The sequence below is a fragment of the Aptenodytes forsteri genome, unplaced genomic scaffold (genome assembly GCF_000699145.1).
Source record: "Aptenodytes forsteri isolate BGI_AS27 unplaced genomic scaffold, ASM69914v1 Scaffold94, whole genome shotgun sequence".
Lineage (NCBI taxonomy): Eukaryota > Metazoa > Chordata > Aves > Sphenisciformes > Spheniscidae > Aptenodytes > Aptenodytes forsteri.
The window spans coordinates 8,325,420-8,348,944 of NW_008795017.1; the positions used below are offsets into that span (position 1 = coordinate 8,325,420).

A 23,525-nucleotide genomic window follows, 5' to 3' on the forward strand; every position below is an offset into this window, starting at 1 on the left:
GATGTGCTGAGTATTTGAAAGCACATATTACGTAGAAATCAATTTAAACAAAAGCAGCAGAGTATAATGTAAGCTTTCAACTATTTCAGCTAATCTTCTTCTAGATTATTTATACACTCCTTATAGCTCTGTGTGTGAAAGGGCCTGTATTAATGAAATACTTTGTTTCAAGAATACAAAGAAGGGATATTAGAAATAAGTATTACTTTTCAATTCATAATACCAAGACAACAGCAAAACCCTTTAAACAGAAGAGACAAATTAAGAAAATATCTTAGTGAATTATTTTTACTTCTCTTCTCAAAACTTAGAACAGCCAGGACACTGAAGATGTCTGCTGGCAAGTTTTAATGTCACTGCTTTTGTTCATCAGGTTTCAACCTTATCCACTGTGTAGTTTACAATGCTGCACTCAACGCAGTTTAGCCGTTTGGAGAATTCTAGAGATTGTTGTCTGGTTTTTCTTGGTTTATAACAGAAAATTAGGCTAATCATTTGTGTGTAGCACATCTCTTGCCAATTTTAATTAAAAACATAAAACTATTTTCAGTAACTTTGAAACATATAACAGTGGCATTTTCACTAGATACACTGAATGCATTCTAGCTCTGGTGTTAATTACAGTTTTGCTATTAATTTCACTGCAGTTAGGAAGAAATCTGTCACTATCAAAGAAATGTGAGGTAAAACAGACAGTATAGCATGTTTTTTTTCAGAGTAAGCAGTGCTCCCTATTTCTACTGTGGTTTTCATAGCACCACCTGCAGGAATCGCTAAATCAATGCATTCGTCCACTTCATTGCTGAAATAGATGATTTTGAATTTCTGAATGCATCAGTAAAGTTAATTATAAATTATATAATTATATTTTACCAGACGGATCCATTGAGGTTTGCCCCAGATTGAGATTCTGCATGTAGATGTTGGGATCGCTCCCATTTCATCTTTGAGATGCTCTAAACAGTTAAAATATTATTTACAATGGCTTTTTGATGCATAAGATACTGTATTTAGTCATCCTTTTTCCCTTGTCTCTGTTTTGCGGTAACTTTAGAAAAAAATACCGATTCTTTTAAAGCAAAATAATATGACAGCTATAGGAAAAGCTGTTCTGCCCTTTTTTTTCTTTCCTAATTAAATAACCCATATATTCCACATATTCTGTTGTCTTCATTGAAATATCCAAGTCGTCTCTGTTTCGGTGACTTTAGAAAAAAATACCGATTCTTTTAAAGCAAAATAATATGACAGCTATAGGAAAAGCTGTTCTGCCCTTTTTTTTCTTTCCTAATTAAATAACCCATATATTCCACATATTCTGTTGTCTTCATTGAAATATCCAAGTCTTATTTAAAGGTTTAATAAGTGAAAGAATATAAAATAATTTCATTAATTTTCTCTGGCAGAATAGGATAAAAAAGGAGATAGCGTCTGATGACTCTGCTTTGCATCGTTTTGTGTAAGTTGTAACCTCACCTAGCTGAAACTAATGCTTATATATTTGCCTGTAGCCAGAAGATTTGGATCCTTTCCAAGAGGCGCTTGAAGAAAGAAGGTATCCTGGTGAAGTTACAATCCCAAGTCCTAAACCTAAATACCCTCAATGCAAAGAGAGCAAAAAGGATTTAATAACGTAAGCATAATGTGAGGTGAAATTATTTTTCTCCTTTTAACCTTTTCTCTCTTTGTCTTTTTTTAAACAAACGAGTACATATACGCCTTGCAGTATGAGCATGCAACATTTGCAGCATATAAATGTTTCAAACTGCCAGTTAAGTAAAGTGATAAGCTAATGTGTATTTGCTTGTTCTTAATGATGCTATATTGTATTGAGACGCCATTTTCATTTAAACCTGTTCATTTTGCAGCTTTTCGATTAGGATGCTTAAAACCCCTTGCAGTCATTGCAGCTAAACTGGAAACAATGAAACTTTTAAAAGTTTTTTTTTAAACATACTTACTATTTTGGCTGTTTTTGTTTTTGTTTGGTGGCAGATGTCCAACACCAGGGTGTGATGGGAGTGGTCATGTGACTGGTAATTACGCCTCACATAGAAGGTGTGACTTCATTTTTTTCATGGTGGATTCTGTCTTTTCAATTTATTGTTTTCAGCTTACCTCAACAATGCTGTCAAAGTAAAACGTTGAACTATGTGTTAACCCTTTGAGTAATATATGTTGATCTTAAAAGCATGCTAATTTGTGTGTTGTATAAACGTCTTTTATTTTTAAATAGATTACTAAAATTTCCAAAGTATTCTTAAGCATTTAAGTAGTTAACCCAGGAATCTCAAATATTTTTTGTTACATTTTACTAGTTCATAGAGAAACAAACAAACAAAAAAGAACATTTACAGTATGTAATTTTGGAAGTAATGTTGATACCTAAATATATTCAGAGGGTTAACTATATTACAAAATTCAATATTACAGCACTTGCCCCATCGCTTTTCTGCATTACAAACTTTTACTTTTTAATTTTTATGTTGTGTTTGTTTGGGAGTGTTCAGTTAATAAGAAGATTAACTTACTTGTATGTCCTGCCATGTCTTACAGTTTATCTGGCTGTCCCTTGGCTGACAAAAGCATTCGAAGTATGCTGGCCACAAGCTCACAAGAACTCAAGTAAGATACAAAGAATGAATATTCTCTTTATAAATATTTATTTGACTGCAAATTGTGTATAGTTGTATCAGAAATTAGAAACACTGTCTGGAGAGCTGCTGCAGAAGGGGCTGATCCTGCTTGGAACATGTGTTGGAATCTCTAGAAATTCCATACAGGTTGGCTCTATACAGAAGTCCATTGACATAGTATTTCCTTTTATGTATTCATTAGGTGATAGGGAAGGACAAAAGTCAGAACTCCTGGAATTTCATCTAAATGTTTCAATTTCTATTCAATTTTTTTCAGAATGTTTGAGTTTGCTAGTTAGAACAGAAAATTCTTATGCAATTAGACTGATGAAATACTTACGATTACACAACCAGTAAAGTGCTGTAGTTCCTCAGACATAGATCGGAGGGAAGAGAAAACAAGTTGTATCCCTAATGCTTGCATAATTTTCCCTAGGTTTGTATCACTGTTGTCAGCTTAATGCATTTTCTTATTTGACTATGTTTTTTAGTGTTTACTTAGTTATTCCCCTACTTAAAATGCATTCTTTACAATTCCTTTCAGTTCTTTGGAGTGACAATTGTGAGCAATGAAAGTTAGAGAATTGTGAGACTTAGCTTTGATCTGTCTTGCTGCAATATGCTTGACTGCAACTCTGTACGTGGAAGAACTATAGCATTTTTTAGTGCTGTGAGATAGTGGTACTCCTGAGTTGGTACTATCGTTAACATGGAAAGATGTTCACAAGTGAAAGGAAAAATTGGGTAGGGAAAGTATGAGTGGATAGCTTATGCTGCCATGCTAAGCAATATTCTGTCTTTACCATACATGAGTGCCTTAAATAGCATTTCTTGAATTCAGTACATACCTTGATGAAAAAACCATCTGTAAAGCATGGGAAAGAGAAGAAAGCAAGCATGAGAAAGCTGCTGAAGTAAGATTGCTCTCTAGCCTTAACTAATCTAGTCACTAGATGCAAACAATAGGTACAAAATTTACAATTTATTTCCCACCCAGTCAAAAATAACTTTTTTGAAACTATCAGTTTAGATCATGCTGGTATCTGCTGCTAGAAGGCTAGGTGATATGCAAGGGGAAGGGATGTAAATGAGATCAGGGAAAACATGTAAGTATAAACAGAGTAAGACATGAGCACATAACCCCAGAGAAACTCAGATTTGGACCTGGATTTTGGGTTGGGATGGGTCAAGTGGTAGATGTTGGAGGAAATGTAATTACCTAAACAAAACACAGACAAGACTCTTGGGGCAGCATGAATAATACTTTAAGCACGTACTTTGCTGCTTTAACCCTTTATAAAGTTTCCACTTGTGTTAGGAAAGTATTCCTGAATTACCCCATCTCCTCTGCCTTTCTCAAGCTTCTGCAGTCAAGTCTACATAATACAGACCAGGAAGAAAAAAAAAATCACTTGAACTTGAGACCCCACTCCTGTCTCACGCCATTCTCTCCACCTATTTCATGTTTTGCCTAAGCAAAGAGAACAAGATTAAGTCATATTTAAAGTTATATTTTTAGGTTTAGCATCTATTATTTATTTAGCATTTAGCATAAATTATTTATTTAGCAGTTATCATAATACCTACTGAACACATAAAAACTGTTACGTGAATTCAAAAGTTAGGAAATGCCAGAATTCTAAGCAGGCTAACTTAACTCATTTCTCTTTTGTATTTTCATTACAAGGCAATCTTTCATTTTCTGATCACATGTTTTTTCATAGGATAACGAAGTAATTCATTGCACAGGGCAGACAGTAATCACTGCATAAGCAACTAATGAATTTCTTCTGTTTTCCTCGTCATCCCATGTGTGGCCCTGTCTGCTATTCACTGTACTTTTCTCAGACTGTACTTTCAGGATGTAACTACTAATTCATTCACATATTTGTCACTACCATTGCATCGGGGTGTTTCCTAATTAATTTATCATGGTTATAAAGGAATTAATTTATTTTCACCTGCAATTATACACTGACGTAAGTCAGGGTTAGTATTATCCTCTTTTTAAAGCCAGAAAACGTAAGCATGTGATTTTGATTGCTCAGTTTGAGACTTCTAGGACTTAATTTGTCAGAGTTCTTCGCATTGTAGAGAACTGTATATGTACAAAGCCAAGTACCCATTGAATTCACTTGGAGCTGTGGGAAATTGGCTGTTTTAGACAATGAGTGATTGACCCTTTGTGAAAAGGGATGAACTCCACAGAAAAAGCAGGATTAGAGTCCAGTGTTCCAGAACAGCAATGGGACTATCCTTCTCCTCCCCCAAAACTCTGATCAGTCCCAGCTTCCACTTGGTCCATTCACTCTGTCCTGTTTTCCTTTATCATTTTTTCTACATTGCTCCCCTGTCTCAAGCTCCTTGTCTAATCAGCCCGTCTCCTGCCTCCATCACATTTATATTTTTATTATTCTCTACCTCTTAGCCATCCTGCTGCAGTCGGTACAGAGAGAAATAAAGCATCTTTGCATTTCTCACATATATTCGAAAGCAGGGAAGTAGGAGTCCTATGGATAGCAGCATCCTTTATACAGCTCTCATTTATGCTCTTGTTCTCTGCCTAAGATGGAAGAAGATGTGATCATGTAAATGATAATGCATATGCACAAAACAGCTAAACCAAAGCTACATAAGTGATTTTGATTTTGGAATTTTTTAAACTGTGAAGTATTTCGTTTACATCTGTTATATTTCTGTGTGTGAGGTTTGGGGGTATAATTTCCTTGCTTTTAAAAAGAGCAAGCTGAAAAGAAGCAGAAATTCCATAATGTGGGATTCTACTGGCTCTCTGTCAGGCCATCAGCCACCATGGGAACTTTTGATATCTGCTATATAGGTCACCTGAACTACTGTGGTGGCAAACAGCAGTAAAAGGTATAACGCTCTGCATGGACTGGCACCAGGAGGAGGTGGGGAACATTGCTGGTGTTTTTCATACGTATTTGCTGACAGCGGAAGAGTAGTGAGAATCAGTAACCTTGGCTCCTGCCCCAGGCTGTAGAGGGAAATGTATACACATTTTTTGCCTATATCCCAAGCTGAGATCCCTTCTGTCCTGTCCCTACCAATCTGTACTGTTCCCATCTCTTCTTCATCTTTTATTCCTTGTTCCAGATTTCAATGTAGTTGTTTCCAGTCATCCATAAAGACTTCAACCTCTGTGAACTTTCTGGAAAATACTTTTCTAACACGTGGGGTATAGAGAACAATTGATAGTGTGGTAGAATAATTGATAGTGCAGCATAGGGATTGTATTTCTGGACTGCATAGCTTGGAAAGATTTCATACTTTTATGGCTTTGCCATGCATAACTTATGTAGCAAATATCGCATATGTGCTGGTGAAGCCTTTATATCACATTTTACCAATCCATGATGTCCTTCTGTGCATTGTATAACACACACAAGTTATGTATAATGCAGCTTCCTAACTGGAATTTTGCTCACATTGATTCTTTTCAAGCCCTAACTAAAATAAAAAGTAGCAGACACGTCAGATAATATTCATGAATAATATAATTCAGATTATATTCATAATCAAAATAATCTGAGAATCTGAAAAGGTTAGAGAAAAGTTTATTTTGCCTAACAGTTATGCTCACTGTATTGCTTTTTGGTAGTTGTGGCTCCATAAACTCCATCATCCACATTTCCTGGCTCCCAGAATAATAATGTTGCAGATTTCAATTAAATTGTTCCAGGGTCAGCCTAATTATTCCTTACCACCCATACTTCTCTTCTGTAAGGCTTCTTGCTCAGGTTTACCATGCAGATTGTACGATTCTCCACTTTCACCCAAAGCCCAAGTGGAAACATGAGGGTCTTTGTGCATGGTTTATTGGCAGACCAAAGCAGTTACACAGCCTGGTCAATGATCTCCAAATAACAGAAGAATTTCTTCAGCTTTAATTCTCAGTTACTGCTGCTGGCAAAAAAAGAGGTCAACATCTTTAAGGGTCTCTGAAGAAATTAGTATCTGGCAAGAATCCAAGCTTTTCCAGCATTACGATTTGGGTTATAGTACTTGTGAAAAGCAACTAATTTTTAAAGGACCTAGGGACACTATATTGATGAGTAAACTTAACTATGATGGGAAAGCAATTAACAGCCCACCCAGTGACAGCTACCAATATTAAAATATTCATAACTTAAATCCAGTTTAATCTTACCCAGGGGCTTTTCCTTATCAGTTTTCCTTATTTACTCCTTATCATATGAGGTTTTTCTAATAGTTACAGTTACTGCAGAAATGTAATCCCATTGTAGAATTATAAAGACCATAAAAAAGCAACATTTTGAAGCACTTTTAATCTTATTCAAAATAAAACTAAAAAACCTAAAATTAATTATTGTTTTTAAAAGGACACATTTTGATCATCAGTAAATCAATCCCAGCCAAAATGCAGCATACTGATGAGAACATTTCTACTCAGTGTACTGCCAATGTGGGAACCAGAGAACCTGGGTACTAGAGACTTCCAGAAGATGACTAACTTAGTTCTACTTAGTGCTACTTTGATGTAAAAATAATAATAATTTTTCAAAGGCCATAGGTAACTAAGCATTAGCTTGGTCTACCATGGAACTGACTATCAAATTGTCAACATTTACGCTTGTTCCTCGGGTCAATTCTCTGCCAGAAAATCCCATTAGTGCTTACATTAAAGAATCTGAACCTCAGAAAGATTTGCAGTTCAACCAGGTGCCTACAAGATTGGATACTTATCTGATACTGTTGTAATAGGCCCAGTCCTTCAGTCCCAAAGCACGTCTGTCTCTATGTAGATTTTGCATATCATTGTTTTCTGTGGTGGACATCTTTTGGTATTGCCCTATGGCACTTACAGGGAGGAGTACAGTCTCATTTCCCTCTCTTACAATGAAGCCTGAGAGCTTTTCTTTTCCACATCTTTTCTTAACTCAAAGTGAGGAGCTCAGTCTATTTTTGCACATTCTCCACAATGAAGTAAGAGTTGGAATTTCTGTGCCTCCTTCTTCTTTCCATGTCACTCTGCCCTAATTTCCATATTCTTGGTGGTCATCCTTTACTCTTTCTCTTATCTTCCTTTTATCCTTGTCTCCCTATTCCCAGACGTGTCATCCTAGTAGTGTCTTCCATTCAGTTCAGATGGAAAGGTGAGCTTTCTCTGAAGCTTTCCCTGTTAACCACAACTCTTCTGGGAAGAACAACTCCATGCAGTACAGTTTTTTCTGGATAGAAAGGATATCCTTAACTCATACTTCTAAGGAAACTCTTCCATGTTAGTATAATCTCTAATATTCACTTTTTATTGGTGAACTATTGCTAGTTCAGCAAGAACTAGCGGCTGGGAAGAAGGGATATCCTCCCAGAAATGGAGAAGCTTGTGTTGTATTTATTCTGATGAATATATAAAATAAAATATTACTGGAAAAAAGTAGTATTTTCTTCCTCGCTTTAGTGATCTTGCAAAAAATAGGCCTTCTCCAAATACAAAATTAAAATGCAGAAACAAAAATTAATAGGATATATTAGTAAAACACCACAGAAACATTCCCCTCTTTAGACAGGTAACCAGATTATTCTTGGTCATTGATTGGTACATATACTCTTTCAACCTTGATAGCTCTCCCAATATACAGTCACTTTTTGTACTCAAACCAGTTATTTCTGCCGAGATCTGTTTAGCTGCTGAAGTGATTTCTCCACTTACATCCTGTGTTTGCCACTTGAGGTGTTTCTGATGTTCAGTGCCCGGGTGTACATTTGTTGCTTCATCTGCACAGGAGTATTATCCCTTGCCTTGCCTTGCCTTGCCTTGCCTTGCCTTGCCTTGCCTTGCCTTGCCTTGCCTTGCCTTGCCTTGCCTTGCCTTGCCTTGCCTTGCCTTGCCTTGCCTTGCCTTGCCTTGCCTTCCCTTCCCTTCCCTTCCTTTCTTTTTTCCTGCTGTGAGATTGCATGTCCTCCTATAAGAACTCAGTAAGACTATGACCCATTATATAGTTTTCACTCACTTTTCTCTTAGAAAATTACTCTTTGTTGCAAGAGGAATAACCATTTCCATTCTTATTATCACTTTTTTACCCCTGTTGTTTATGTCCTCTTTTTTTTTTTCTACATGGGAAACTTAATAGAACTTGTCATTACAGTTTTTCTTGAATACTGAGGTTGTTGAGCCTAGTAAGCAATCTTGTGTTATAATGAAATACTCCTTTGATGCTGAATATGTATCCTTTGAATCTACAGATACTTTTTTAAGTTCCTTGATGTTTTAGCTAACTTTTATATAGAAAATGTAATTGCAAGGACCAGATGTGATGTATTTGGAGTAATGTTAAAAATTACTAGAGTGAGTCATTTGTAAATGATAGTGTTTTATTAACTTATCTGCAATGTTATGGTAAAACAAACTGCGGTTTTTAATGTGTTATTAAATTGCAAGTTAGTGTGCAAGTCTAATTTAAATTATTAAAAACAAAACCAAGGAACATAGATCCCCAATATTAGTTCACCTATAAGGAATAATCTTTCCCGTTTTGTTCAACTAGATCCTTGGGCCAAGTGAAATTAGGAATCTCATGTGGTTTCAGTGGGTTTTTTTTGCATTTTTGTTTCCTGTATTTATTGCAGATTTCCACTTGGATACCTTATCTTTGATGGCAGCATGCATGCCTGGCCAGAACAGAACACCTTGGGCTCTGTTCCTGCACTTCTCAATACTCAAATGGGCACTGTAGGTTATACCTAGCATTTCCAACCTCATGTTGTGTGGTGTTATGATAATGTCCTTTGTATAGAAACCCATCATCTGCAGCAACCTCATCTCTGTAGTCGCAATAAGTTTTACACATGGAAGTGGCTGGGCTTTTTTTCTGTTAGAATAACTCATTCAGACTCTGGTAAGGTTGAGTCATTCCATTTTTCTCACTTAAGTTTGTCAACTTTTGTCTCCAAAATAGAAAATACTAGAGTTCTGTTTACATAAGACCCTTCATCATTGTTTTCATTACTGAGAGGTAGTCCTAAAAGCATGTACTCTCTAAAAATCTCCTTAAAAGCCATCTGCATATCAGTATCTCTGATGCTGTGAAATGTTCCATGCAGGCACAAAATTGTTTGCATGAAGCACCTTGCAGAATCAGGGCCTTAGTAAGTTTTCAATACCATGAAATGCTCTGAAATTAGAGGCTTCATTTGCGTAGTGGCACCTACAATACCCGAATAGTTTATAGCCTCTTTCTTTACGTACTTAATTATTTAAAACAAAAGAGATTGATAGCTGTACTTTTTTGCTGTTTGGATTTTAATCAGTATTTAAAACCACTTGCCACTTAGCTATCACCTGAAATAGTCTCAATTCAGATGAACGTTCACTGAATTAGAGCAATTTTTTCAAAACAACCTGTATGACTTAAGAGTCTAAACTTTGTTTTCAGAAGGAATGTAAGTGCTGGGCATCCACATCCCTGCAACTTCTATATGCCTAACTTTGAACGTGGAATTCAGTGTCTGCAATAACAACTTAGGCAGTTTTGAAGATACAACCCTTAGTTCCTAAGCTCTTCACTAATCACCAAATATTTCAGTGTGAATGTTTATTTGACAGTTCATTTTAATTTTCAAAACTTTTCTCTTGTCAGTCATTCCAGTGCCATTCTGTGCAGTCCCTAAGCAGCTATTGTGAGAGGAGCACTTAATTGTGATTAATTATCAATGAATTTGCTTAGTTATGTTAACATGCCCAATGAATCTCTCTAAGGCCTTCTTGTCTTGGAGTCTTGCCATTTGTACAGTTGCCTTCGCCTTCCTTGGGTTTGGTCATACTTCTTTGTGATTGAATGTGTCCTACATAATTAGTATCATTCAGCCTGGCATTTGCTCGTATTCATTCAAGGGTCTTTTCTTTGGCACAATTTGGTTATTGTGCAAACTCCCATTGTAATGTTGATCATTTTTGCTTCAAATCAACAGATCATAACCAATTTCTCATTCCATCCAGATCCGCAAAGATCTGCAACATGATGCTGTGGTATATCCCAAGTGCTGAGGCAGTCCCCATGGGAAGTTGCATAAACTATACAGTTGCTAAAAGGGGAATTAAAAGTGCAGTGTTTTGCACTTTCTGTGTTTGGTCAGACTTGCCAAAACCCTTTAATATATACCCCCCAAAAAAAGTAATTTTGTCACTCAAAGTCCTAAATATGATTGTCTGGATCCTCAGTTGGTGTAAATTAGCATAGCTCCATTGCCTTCAGTGGAGTTACGCTAAGATACAACAGTGATGATCTGGGCAGATACCCTCAGCTGCTCTCTTGGGTTAGCATTCATGTTTGATTGCCTTATTTAAATCTTTTGAAGTTATAAAATTCCTCGCATTGTTTGGTTTCTTAGAATGGCCAATTGCTAACTCGATTACTTGGTGTCTGTATCTGCACAGTAACATCTGATTTTGCCATGCAGTTAAGTTCACCCCTTTATTTTTATCTCAGTGCTATTGGGACTTTATGTGGCACACATTTTTTGCAGCACTGTAGTATCTATATCAATGTTTTATATCTCTAAAATATCCCATATCCCTCATAAACACCTCATCATAATCTTCTTTTACAATATTTTTTGTATTCCCAGTAAGTGGAATTTACATTTGCTCATCTGCATGTAAAAACTGCTCTTCTAACCCTAACACACACAGAATTTCCACTGCTTCAAAGTCTGCTGGTTTCTCTCCTTCTACAGATAACGACATTGTGCTCTTTCAGCATGGGCTCATTTGGTGTATGCTGTGTGAAACAACTTTAGATTTTGAGGAGTAGTTTAAACTGGCCATCATTAATTATTTTTGTATGTTTGACTGTGCTTACACTGCACTCAGCTCCAGCAGTATCTGTTTTCTGTAATATAAAAGAGGCAGAGGAGGACTGCAGTATAAGCACATTACTATTGTTATCTATTATTTTTTGGACTGTGGTAAAAAGGCAAAAAAGACAGACCCTTGAAAAAAATTTAATCTAAAAAAATATCTAAAATGCAGTTTCCAGAATTATACTATTTACATAGTTTCATTAAAATGATCAGCTGTAAAGTAGTCAATCAGAGTGATATTTAAAATGCCATCTTCAGGCTTCAGAGTTAACACTACACGGAGATGAACGGAATCGAGTTTCCAAATTTTCAGACTGCAAATTAATGGGGACATCATTATGAAAGCATATGATCAGCTTAAAAGAGCTATAAATATAATTATTCAAAAGAGATTAGATACTGGAGCACTTTTCTTCTGTATTGAGTAGGAAAGGAATCAAATCATGCAGACGCGGTTTATGAGAAAACCAAGCCATAGTCTTTCTTTCCTTTTTTCTTTTTTTTTCTTTGCTTTTCTTTTTTTTTTTACAGGTAGAGAACTATTTTTTCCAGGCCAGTCAGTCTGGCACTTTTCTTGAACACATAATTCACACAAAAAGCATGTTAAAGCAGACTTACTAGAAAATCACAACTTACTCATTTTGCCTGTAAAACTATGAGCTTACGGATTTTTTGTTTGCTTGTATAAACTGATGATAGCTGAAAGAACTAAAATGACCCTGTGTTAAATGCAGTCTAATGAATGCTGAATTCAGAGTTTAATAGATAAACAACATATAATTTACTTTTTGAAGATATGATCTGAATCTATAATTCAGCCATGAGTTAGACATGATATCAGACAACAGATATGAAAATGAAAAAACATCGTGGTTATTTCTTACAAATTTGTATATTTTTCTTTTAAATACCAGGGTTATTCTTTAGAAGGGAGTGAATTCAGTATCTGCTCTTTTAACGTCTGTGTATTTCACAAATAAGTTTTAATTTAAAAGCTGTAAATGTTGGGTATGCTGGACACTGCAGAGATAAATCGTTGGTTTTGTTCCCCATGAATAAGAGTTATAAACAAATTATGGAAAAAAACAGGGAAATCATAAAAATTTATATGAAAAGAACTGAATAATTAAAAAAATTATAGATTATGTGCTTCTCCTCAAGGCTTCTCCAGGAACCATTGTAGTTGGTGATTTGTTTTCCTCTGATGCACTAATCAAGAAACATCTGTCAGGAAAGCGTAAGTATGTTCCATAAGTATAGGCGTAATGGTGGAGGGGCAAGGGCCTTGGTTTTGAATAACACCCAGTACACCTGTTGTGACTTCAGTGTGAAGAATCTGAAAGAACGGTATTATTAAGAATTTTTTTTTCTTTATTTTTCTAAGCCAGCTAAGGTTTAATCCTCAACACTCCCATTCACAGAAAAAGACCTTCAATGGTTCTAAGTCTTTCCTGAAACCCAATCCAAAGTCCTCTTAAGTCAATGGAAAACCTCCCACCATCTTTAGCTGGCTTTGGATCTGAGATTATGTTCTGTAACTGTGAAAAGCTTTCCCTGAGCAGCATGTTTTTAATGGAGTGAGAACAATATTACAAGGCCAAATTCCATGCATAACCCCATGAGCAGAATTTGCACTCCTTACATTTGACAAAACCAGTTTCAGGTTGATAGTGTTACAGACAGAGTCCTACCATTACTTGTTTTACAAGAAAAAGGTATTTTTAAGGTATTGATTAGTCAAATATTGGTAAGGAAGTCCTTTAACTTTTGGTTTTATTTTAATTCCAATTTTAATTCTATTTTTACAAATTTTGGTATTAAATCTACTGAACCCAGAATAAATGCTACTGATTCACAAATGGGTAATAAGTAAACACGTCAGGACCACATATCTCAAATTTTTGCAAAACTTCTTGTGAATGTTAATGTACCACACACCAAATGTGTTTTATATCTTCATATAAAGTCTTATATAATCAAGAATGATCTCAAAAATAATTTTACTCCATTTTAAAGTTTAAAAGTCATTATTTCAAGGTAGTGGGATTGTCTTCAAGGCTAAGAAAAACTTTTTTTGTCTGTTCATGTCAATAAAAATACTTTCCATTCAGAAGTAAAGTAAATTTAATGAATAAGATATTTAGCCAAAGGGTACTTTTTTCTTATAAATTTCCTTCACCATAAAAAAGGGAAATATGGCAGTTTCTAAAGACACTGCCAATGGATTAAATTCTGTGCAAGAGATACAGTCCACAACAATGAGTACTGGGAAGTGGCAACCTATGGGAGACACTTCTGTAAGATGTAGTTTGCTGGGTAACCTGTTCCTTTCACTTGACCTTCCTGAGATGCTATATTCATCTTGAAATTAGTGGTTTTCCTGTGGCTGAATGGGTGTTAAGGCTGGAATTCTGCCTATTCCTAGTTCATGCCAGGAGGTTAATAAGATGCTCTTCTTCCATGTTGTGTATAGCTGAGGATCACAACCTCTGAGCTAGTCAGAACAGAGAATTTGTGTTTCAGCGATGTTCCTGCCTTGCGTATTATTCTCCCAAATCCTCGTCAGGGGGCATTTAATTAGCAGGAATGTTTGTGAGGACGGTGATTTTTAAAAAACATTTTGTCAGAGTTTGAATACAGGATGTAAAAATTCATTCTGAAAATAGAAAGCTATGGTTCCTCTTCGCCAGCCTGGAAAGAGAAGAGCATTAATCAATGCTTAGATGAGATCTGTATCAACGCTAACCAAGTGAATTAGAAATCAGAGTAAGGAGCAGTAAATAGATTCTCAGGGATATTTGGCTATAAGCACAGAAAAACAACAAGCAAAGTGTTTCTGGGAAAGCGAGCTGTTTTCTACACTGCAGTATGCAGTTGCACAGTGCCATTGTGCTGCTGCACAGCCATTTATCCCTGCTTGTAACCTCCGACCTCTCCAGCACTCTGCGCAGCTGTTTAGGAAACTATTCCTGCAGCTATTAGACTGCGAAATTAAAGTGGCTCTTTCATGAAATGTTTACAATATAAACCAAGCTTGCACTGTCTAATCTTACAGGTGTGGCAGGAGGGGAAATTGTACAAAAGCGTGGGCTTTCTGCCTTTGTTAACTTTAAGGAGAAAGTAAGGAGGGCCAAAGTAAGAAAAGACACCAGAGCATATCCCATGACAATAAAAAGCACAATTCGTTTTCAAGTGTTGTACTTAATGATACCTTGGAACAGTCTTACAAAGCTGGAATTATTACTTAAGTGCTGTTCAATACAGTCTCAGATTCCAGCACAGGAAGGAATAGTTTAGCTTGGAACAGTTTTAATGGTCTTATCAGAGCTTCCTGCCCTCACTGAAGGGATGTCTCCTTTGTTCACATAATGTGCAAACTGCCTCATACAGTCTGACAGGTTAGGGTGAAATGGCACACATTTCAGGTTATTGAATACCATACTAAAAGCTCCGCTGTTTCTTTTACTGCTACCCAGACAGCTGCAACATCCTTTCGGGAGGGACAGGAAACTCCGAAGCAGAGGCAGAGGGACGCCCGGAGTAGAAACTGGGAGTATTATCTTAGGCGCACAGTCCCTCTCACTGATCAGGGCGTTTGGTGGGATCCACTTTATCTACCTCACTGAGAATTTCTGAGCATTCATTAGCTCTGCAGAGTGGACTTCAAAGTCATCATTTTCAACTGTTGAAAAGAACATACACAAATACAAAGAAATATACAAATATTTCGAATGTATACAACTATACAAAGAAATTGGCTGGTGGTTGAACTTGAACTATCAAGAAAGGACTGAAATCAAGTAGAATGATAGTGCTGGATCTTTCTGGAAATGAGCCTGTAAGGAAAGGTTGTATTTGTACAGCCAATAGGAGGCCAAACAGTATGCTCTCTGATGCAGCTTTTAAGACATACTACAGAATTATAAGACCATGTAGGCAGGGACCTCCAAATGTTACCTAGTCGAAACTCCTGCTCAGACCATGATAGGACTGAAATCAAGTAGAATGATAGTGCTGGATCTTTCTGGAAATGAGCCTGTAAGGAAAGGTTGTATTTGTACAGCCAATAGGAGGCCAAACAGTATGCTCTCTGATGCAGCTTTTAAGACATACTACAGAATTATAAGACCATGTAGGCAGGGACCTCCAAATGTTACCTAGTCGAAACTCCTGCTCAGACCAAGTCCAGTTGGAGCAGGTTGCTCAGGACCTTGTTCAGTCAAGTTTTGAGTATCTCTAAGGTTAGAGTTCCCACAACACTTTCCAGTGTTTGATCAGCCTGATGGTAATTTTTTTCTTCCTTTATAATGAATTGGGCTTTCCCATGCTGAACCTTGTCCCCATTGCCTCTCATTCTTCAGCTGTGCAGCTCTGAGAAAACTTTTGCTATGCCTTCACCACACCATCCTGTTAGGTATTCGTAGACAGCAATAGGGTTTCTTACACTTTTCTTCATAAGAATGAACAAGCCAGCTCACTCAGCCTCATGTAACAAGTGCTTCAGACCCATAACCATCCTGCAACGTCTTGCAGCAATGCAGACTTGCAGTTTAGTGTTTGTAGTTCTCAGAGCGCTGGGAAGAATACAAAAGACATTGTGCCCTCCTAAGTGTTACTTCATTAGGGCTGATTTGTCTGCCCACTGTCTACCATCTGAGACTACCTCAAGGCAGTAGGATGGAGTACTTGTAGGAGAGGGCATAGCTGTGGTCATGCCCAACCTGTCCTCCTTGCAGATAGGTTCTTGACTGGACTGGCCCTAAGAATTTTTCCCTTCAGTATTAATTAAGTCATGTTAACATTGCAGGCCTGAGGTACATTCAAGTAAATGATGAGGTTATACACTTTTAAGTCAGTGTAGATGGAGCATAAGTCTCAAGGCAATTGCACCAAAAATGAGAGCATGCCTGAGAATTGCTCAAAAATTAATATAAGCTCACACAGAAAATCAGTGACAAAACTGGATTCCCCTTAGCTGCACTGTTCATTAACCTTCTTACTAGACCAGACTGCCTCTCACAGTCTGATATAATTCACACTCGGTATTTTCACATTTCCTCACTTGGGCTTCTGACAAATGTTTTTAGGCCTAGAGGGAAAAAGCTGCTTGTTTTCATGAAACAAAAACGGAAGGATTTTACTCTTTTGCTGTTGACTCTTCACCCCCAAAATAGAAAGTAGTATCTCTGCTTTATCTGTCTGGGAAAGCAAAATCCTTGAGAATTTGCTCCCCTTATCCAAATGTTAACCTGTCCCTGTTATTGGATGGCACGTGTTTTCAGATAGAAACACATACATTCAGAAGAGATTTAAAAGTCCATCCAGTATAGGAACTTCATGGTACAATAGCACTTCTCAATGCTAATGGGCACAGTGCAGTGACTGCATATGGAACAAAATATACCTCTCAGCCGTAAGATGCAATTAGTCACGTAAACACATTTTATACCAAACTATTATGTTTACCTTATCTTACCTTTCTGAATGTGCACTGAAAATCATCTTTTTAATTGCTTTTTTGAAACAGGAGAGTAAGAAACAAGCTGTTAATAGTGAAGAAAATTCCAGCCCATTATATTTTCTGTCATTTGGATTATTTTAATGGGGTTTTTTTTGCAAATTTCTGAGCCCTCATGCTGCCCATGATATATTTCCTAGATAACTCAAAGATGTTTACAATTAGAAATATTTTGTAGGCTTAGTCTTTCATACCAATATTCAATATACTATTTTGAAAAAGAACATATAAATTGGACTTTCTTCATGCTCTTACTCTTTCTGTCCTTCCCACTCAGCCTTTCCTTTCCCCCTTACATTTGATCCAACTGTCACCTTTCCTGTGATCTTCTGGAGTCCTTCTCTTGATCACGTATTTGTGCGTGCACAAGTTGAACAGTTCTGTTCAAATGAAAAACAGATAAACAAAATAGCTAAGGAATGGCTAATGTTGGGTTGTGCCCTTTCTCTTCCCAACGACTTTAGTGGGTTGTTAAGACCACAGACTACATGAAAGTTGTTAATCCTCTGCTTTTAGCAATCCTAAGCTGGTAGCTTTTCTCAGTGTTTCTTCAGGAGGTGCTGACCGTTTTGAGTATTCCAAATTTGTAGATTTTGAAGTCATCCCAAACCTCTAGGACACTCTCAGGAAGTGACAAATTCAAGGTCATACTGCTGTGCCCACCAGACCCTTTGGTAATTGCTTCACCTGGGAGAAGATATATGAAATACAAAAGAGCAGAGCATGGGAGAAGCAGCAACATAGAGACAACAATTCACGAATTATCTTATTGATAATCTTACGGTGTTCAAGGCAACCAGCAGGCTACTGACCATAATGTAAATCTCTTATCAGGGGAAAAATTCCCTACTTTAAAGAGTGCATTTTTAAAGTACTCAGCATTTGGCCTAACTGTAATTTAATTTTGTGCGAAAACTTCCTTTTACATCATAAACAGAAAAGTTAGGCCAGTTGTACGAGCTTTTGAAACCACCTTTTAAGGTGAAGAATACCAAAATGCTATACCTGTGCTACTGTCTTCAAGTGCTTCTCTTGGACCCATTTTCACATACAGGGAGCAAGAGAAATCATGTCACTGGCTGTTCTGCAAACCCTGACTGGACCAATCTTGCTGTGCAGTGGCTGTGTGGCAGATATTCCTGAGAGGCTTAGTGGTTCCCATTTTAATAGACCAACCAGGAACAGGACATTCTTCTTCAGAAACAAATGCGTCTACCCAAAATCACTGAAAAAAGCCCATGTGGGGTTTTTTTTTCGAGCATAGGTTTGCAGCAATGCTATTAGGAGACAGAGAACTCACATGGCTTTGCTGCTAGTTGTAAGGCATGTTCTCTTAAGGCTATCTTCTACATTTTTCTCTGTGCCTTGATCATTTTATGTTACTCCTTCACTATAAAAATGAAGCTTTTTTCCAAAGGCTGAGGTGTTTGGAAATGAACATGTGAATTTGCATAAGTTGGAACTGATTCATCCCTGGTGCCAGGAAGTGCTCTCTGCTGCGGGGAGGGGATCTGCAGCTGGCCAGTGCTGCCTCCAAGGCAGGCGATGCTGGCAGGAGAGGAAGCGTGGGCAAGGTGCCCAGGGAAGGAGCTGATTCACAGCTTCCCCCTGGCAGCTTCTGTGAACGGAGCACCCCCTGGGTAGTGCACAGAAGCTATTTCACATTAGGCACATACCATGCCTTTGGCAACTGGCATGTTAGGCGGTATATGCTGGTGCTAGATGTGAGAACAGCGGGCAGCACATCATGGCACTTGCTGCTGGGAAGCTGGGAAGTCCTGACTGCTAGCAGAACAGGCAGCATGCAGAGGTGGTAACTGAAAGCACAGGAATATTTTTTCTAAAGTGATATAATTAATTTAAACGCATCATGTGTATCTGTGCATTCGAATGCACAGCAATATTTAAAATGCCAGCATGATGCATTTTAGTCTGCTTATAGGAAAATGGATTTCAGTGTAGTTAAAAAACATGTCATGTTCTTTCTCACCCCCACGCAGTTCAAAAAATGCAGGAATGCAATACAGATAATACCAGCAGCTAAGGACAGAAAAACTGTACATGCAGAAAGTCAGAGAATTAATTAAATTTTACCTAAGGAGAAGAATACGCAGTCAGCCATCCCCAGTTTAGAACCATTCAATTGCTGGGGATTTCTAGAGGCAAAGAGAGAGACAGAGCAATCTCTCAGCAGAGATAGAAGAGACTGAAGTTACTCCACGAAGCCTCTGAGCCAAAATTATTTTAGTCTCATGCCTGGACTAGCTCCATAAGCCTGGCATCATTCCCTCATGGGTAGGAAGACTGTACAGTGAAAGTGGTAACAACAAATCCCTCCATTCTTTCCAATCTCCAACCTGCACTTCTCCCAGTGTCTTCTGAGAGGGCTCAGTAATGCCTCACCAGGAGTGATCCCTGCCTGGATCCCCTGATCTCCTGCCCATTCCTACTGGAGCTGCACTGGATCCAATGCCAAAAAGCAACTGACAGGGTAGAAGAAGATTTTTCTCAATTCACTCATTTGCCATTCCACCACAATTTTTTTTTGCTGGCTCATGTCATTTCCTCAAATCCTTTTCCTTTATATCTGCTGTGGGTTTGGGTTTTAAATTTTCCTATTACCTCCAATAAGGCCTGTCATGTCAGTAGCATTCTGCTAAGTAAGAAATGTTAGCAGTATTTTACATATGAAAAAGTAATATTTAGCACTTTTGCTAAAACTAAATTTCTGTGATTAAGTACTCCTTCGTAGGCTGAATACAGGGAAATAACATATGAATCTAAATTTAACTTCTTTTTTATTTTTGGCTTACAACACATCTTTATGAACCTTTGATATTTATAAGGGTCTGACTTCACATGCTTTTGTAGGTATATTTGTGAGGACTAGAACATAGGTTTAGCCTTGAACATGAAACCATAGACTCAAGATCAACTGAAATATTCATTATCTGCATACCTGTCCCACAGAGTTTGTTGCCTCTTGGACCAGTTCAAATGAGCTTCAAATGAGCTCTGAATGCAATTTTCTGAAGTGCCCAGTGCTAGCCTGGTTCTGCTCCTTTTGAAGCCAGTGATAAAGCTCACAAGGACTTTAATGAAAATAAGAGTGCAAGATACTTAAAATGACTCATTGTCATTTCTTGGTAGCCAAGAAATTCTATGTTAAAGTTTCACAACACACAACATTTTCTCCCCTGACACAAGGATGTAACGTGTACCCAGTCATCGCAGCAATGTGAGAGGACCACAAGCAATGCAGACTAAGGGAAAGATAAAATCAGCTGGGAGAAAAGAGCAGGAGAACAAGAAGGGTGATGAAAGAAGAGATAATGGAAAGAAACAACACAGAGGAGGAAGGAAGAAAGAACTGTCGACTTCAAGGTTATTAGAGATCATGAAAAGAGGAAAGGATGAGGAAGGAACAGAGAATGAAGACGTCAGCCAAAGGGGACAGATTAAAAAGAAGCAAAAGGGAGAGAACAAAAATTTAAAGGTGACAAGAAGAGACAATGAGGAAGGGAAAGGATCTGGAAAAGGAAGCAGTAGAATGTGGAAGAGAAACGCTGCAGAGGAGTATGGATGGAAAGCAAACGATGGGGCAAAAGCAAAAGGAGGTTCCTGCTCCACTGAAGGAAAAGAATAACAGATTGAAAAGGGAGAAAGAAGCATTAGGAAAGAAAATGGAAAGAGTAAAATAAACAGTGAAGAAGTATGTAGATGTACAGCTTCACTGAGGGAAATTAAGAGAAAATAAATCCATCTTAACAAAGAGGTTTTCATTGCAAATTCACAGATAGGTTGCATAAGTAGAGGGATTTTGTCTAGTCATCAAAAGTAAGTATCAACACTTTAGAAATTCAAAAGTCAAATGCTATGGTAAAAAAATAGAGAATAAAAGAAAAGAGGGTAAAAGTGGAAAAGCATCTGTGTTCCTACTGGCATTAGAACAGACAATGGCTTTTCTTAGAATCATAGAATGGTTTGGATTGGAAGGGACTTCAAAGATCATCTAGTCCAACCCCCCTGCAATGAGCAGGGACATCTTCAACTAGATCAGGTTGCTCAGAGCCCCGTCCAATCTGACCTTCTTCTGTGTCTTCACAAGGAAAAGGATCAGCAGCATTCCCACTTCACATACTTAATTAGAGCTTGACAATCTACCAAAATACCTGGGACTGAAAATAACATTTAGAGATTTACACATCCAGATTGCTTTCACAGAGCTGGCTAGAGCAGTAACGGCTGGGAGGCGTTGCTCCGACTGCTCAGAAAGGTAAAGGCAAAATGAGTTGCTGGTTTCTGTCCAGTTCTGCTAAATAGGTGTTTTCATAACAATAACCACAACCCTGACTGTTACTGACACGCCCATGGCCAAAAAAATCTCTGCTGAGGACCACACAGCTTTGTTTATGATCTCTCTTCTCACCCTGGAGTGCTCCCTGCAGGTCAGTGGTGAGTGACATAGGAAGGAACTGGAGGAAAACTTGTTCTCTCTTTTGGCCTCTTAAATAGTTAAAAAGGGGACTTATTTGTCAAGAGCTGAAAACCTGTTGTTTTTTGACAAGCAGTCAAATTCGTAGAGGCATAGACATACAATAAACTTACCATACCTTACAGAAAACTCCATTTCTTAATTTGACAAAGCTTCTTCTCGTCCCTTCCCTTTCTTGCCCACTCCCCTTTTTTTCTCCTTCCTCACATATTCAATTCAGGGATCCCTAAACACAGTATCTTTACAGGTTTACTTTTGCAACCTTTTGCTTCTGGACTACCTGACTAGAAGAAACCCCCACAATATTTTATTTATGAATCTACATGTAGTTTCAGAAGACATATGGCTTTATAGCTGCAAACAGAGCAGTTAATAAGAATGCCTACTTCTAGGCCGTTCTCCTCTTCTGTATAAAGTCATTTAGCCTCTCTATGCCCCAGTTTTCCTCTGCCAAATTCTTCCCTTTTTCAAAGCAGTATTGTGAGATTTTATCCATTAATGTTTGTAAAATGCTTTCAGATCTTCAAATGAAAGATAGAAATGCAAAGTATTATTGCTTCTGTCTTCCAGCCTCCCCAACCTATGAATTCCGTTCCTGGTGATTCAGTCAAATAAAACAGAATCTTAAATACATGGAAACCACCAGACAATAAAAAATTCTACATTCTACTATGAAAAAATCCCACAGGAAACAATTATATTTCTCTAGCCTTTCTGAACCTTCAACATAAGATCACACCTCTACTACAGAGATTGACAGCATGGTCAAAATAAAACTATTGGATAGATATAATCTTCTGTTAAATCCCAGTTCTTTTGCAGTGTGGAACATTCTGAAGAACCATTCTGAATTTTTGCACAACTTACTGGTTTACTCCCCCGTTGGATTCAATATGATTTTTCCTTTGGGTTGCTAGCTACACCTGCTTTAAATATTTAATTAGTAATTTATAGGATACATATTCTGTCTGGCAGACTATATTATTTATGTGTGTGTTCATTTACTTACTCAAGGGAAGATTGGATCCAGAACGTAGTAGGTGCTAAGTGCTGTAAACTAAACAATAAAAGTAACATCAGTCTTCAGAGCTGATGCACCAGCTTACTAGTAACAGGTCATGAAAGGTGTTTTGTAGCAAGCCATTGCAACTGAATCCCAGTATAGTTTGGTGGGTCCTAGAAAGGATTACTACCTGATGGTTCTTGGCATGGCCAGTGTGAGAGAAATTAATGGCTTAATTCCGTTCCACGGGAGCAAATTTCGTCAGCACAAAAATAAAATGTCGAAGCAGTTTGCCATAATCAGAATTGGCAATGCTCTTCACCTTTATTAGTGACTGTTATTATTCCTTTAGTTCTAGAGTGTCCACTGAGTGCTATTAATAATCCCCCAAGAGCGATAGCTAAAAAAAAGTACAGAGATAACATACAAACCTGCCAATTCATGTGAAAACTACAGCCTGACTTAATAACATGCCCTTTCCTTAGTGAAAACCAGGCTGTAGTGGTAAGGGCAGTGAGGCTGAAAGTGTGCAGAGGGAGAGGGCTTGGTGCAGGGCATAGAAGGGCCCAAGGGGAGTAGAAGGGGCAAGAGACAGAGAGAAGTAGGTATATTGGTTACAGTTGCTAAAACGGTCTCTGATGATTAAGTTAAACACTATCACCCTACTTAGTGAAAAATGCAACCATGTGTTACAATGACCTGACTTGTTTGCGTGGTGTGCTGAATTTGGGCTTGTATAATTCTAGATCCAAGGTTTCCATTCAGATTTATACATATAAACTGGTCAAACCTTAAAAACAAGATTTGACTGAGATGGAAATAGAATTCACTGTGTTGCTGAATCTCAGCTGAGGGTTTCTGAGAGAGAGCCTGAGCCCAAAACTGAGCCCAGGCACTGAGCTGCGGTCAGGCTATGTGCACTGAAAAAAATGCCATGAGCTCTGTCTCCTCCCTAGGGAAATGCAATCCTTCTGGCTCCAAACAGCTGTTGTCATTTTGTGGTAAAATCTCTAAAAGTAAAAAAAAAAA

The 23,525-nt window shown here is 37.7% G+C and overlaps 1 protein-coding gene across 4 annotated transcripts in view; it reads left to right on the forward strand.

Annotated features, from left to right (window-relative positions):
- MYT1L (myelin transcription factor 1 like) overlaps nucleotides 1-23,525 on the forward strand; it is a 130,332-nt gene that overhangs the window by 71,908 nt on the left and 34,899 nt on the right. For all 4 annotated transcript variants that reach the window (XM_019471083.1, XM_019471084.1, XM_019471082.1 and 1 more), the window contains exons 12-13: nucleotides 1,512-1,633; nucleotides 2,557-2,625. In XM_019471083.1, the coding sequence (XP_019326628.1) occupies nucleotides 1,512-1,633; nucleotides 2,557-2,625 (191 nt within the window). The remainder of the gene's footprint in view (nucleotides 1-1,511; nucleotides 1,634-2,556; nucleotides 2,626-23,525) is intronic.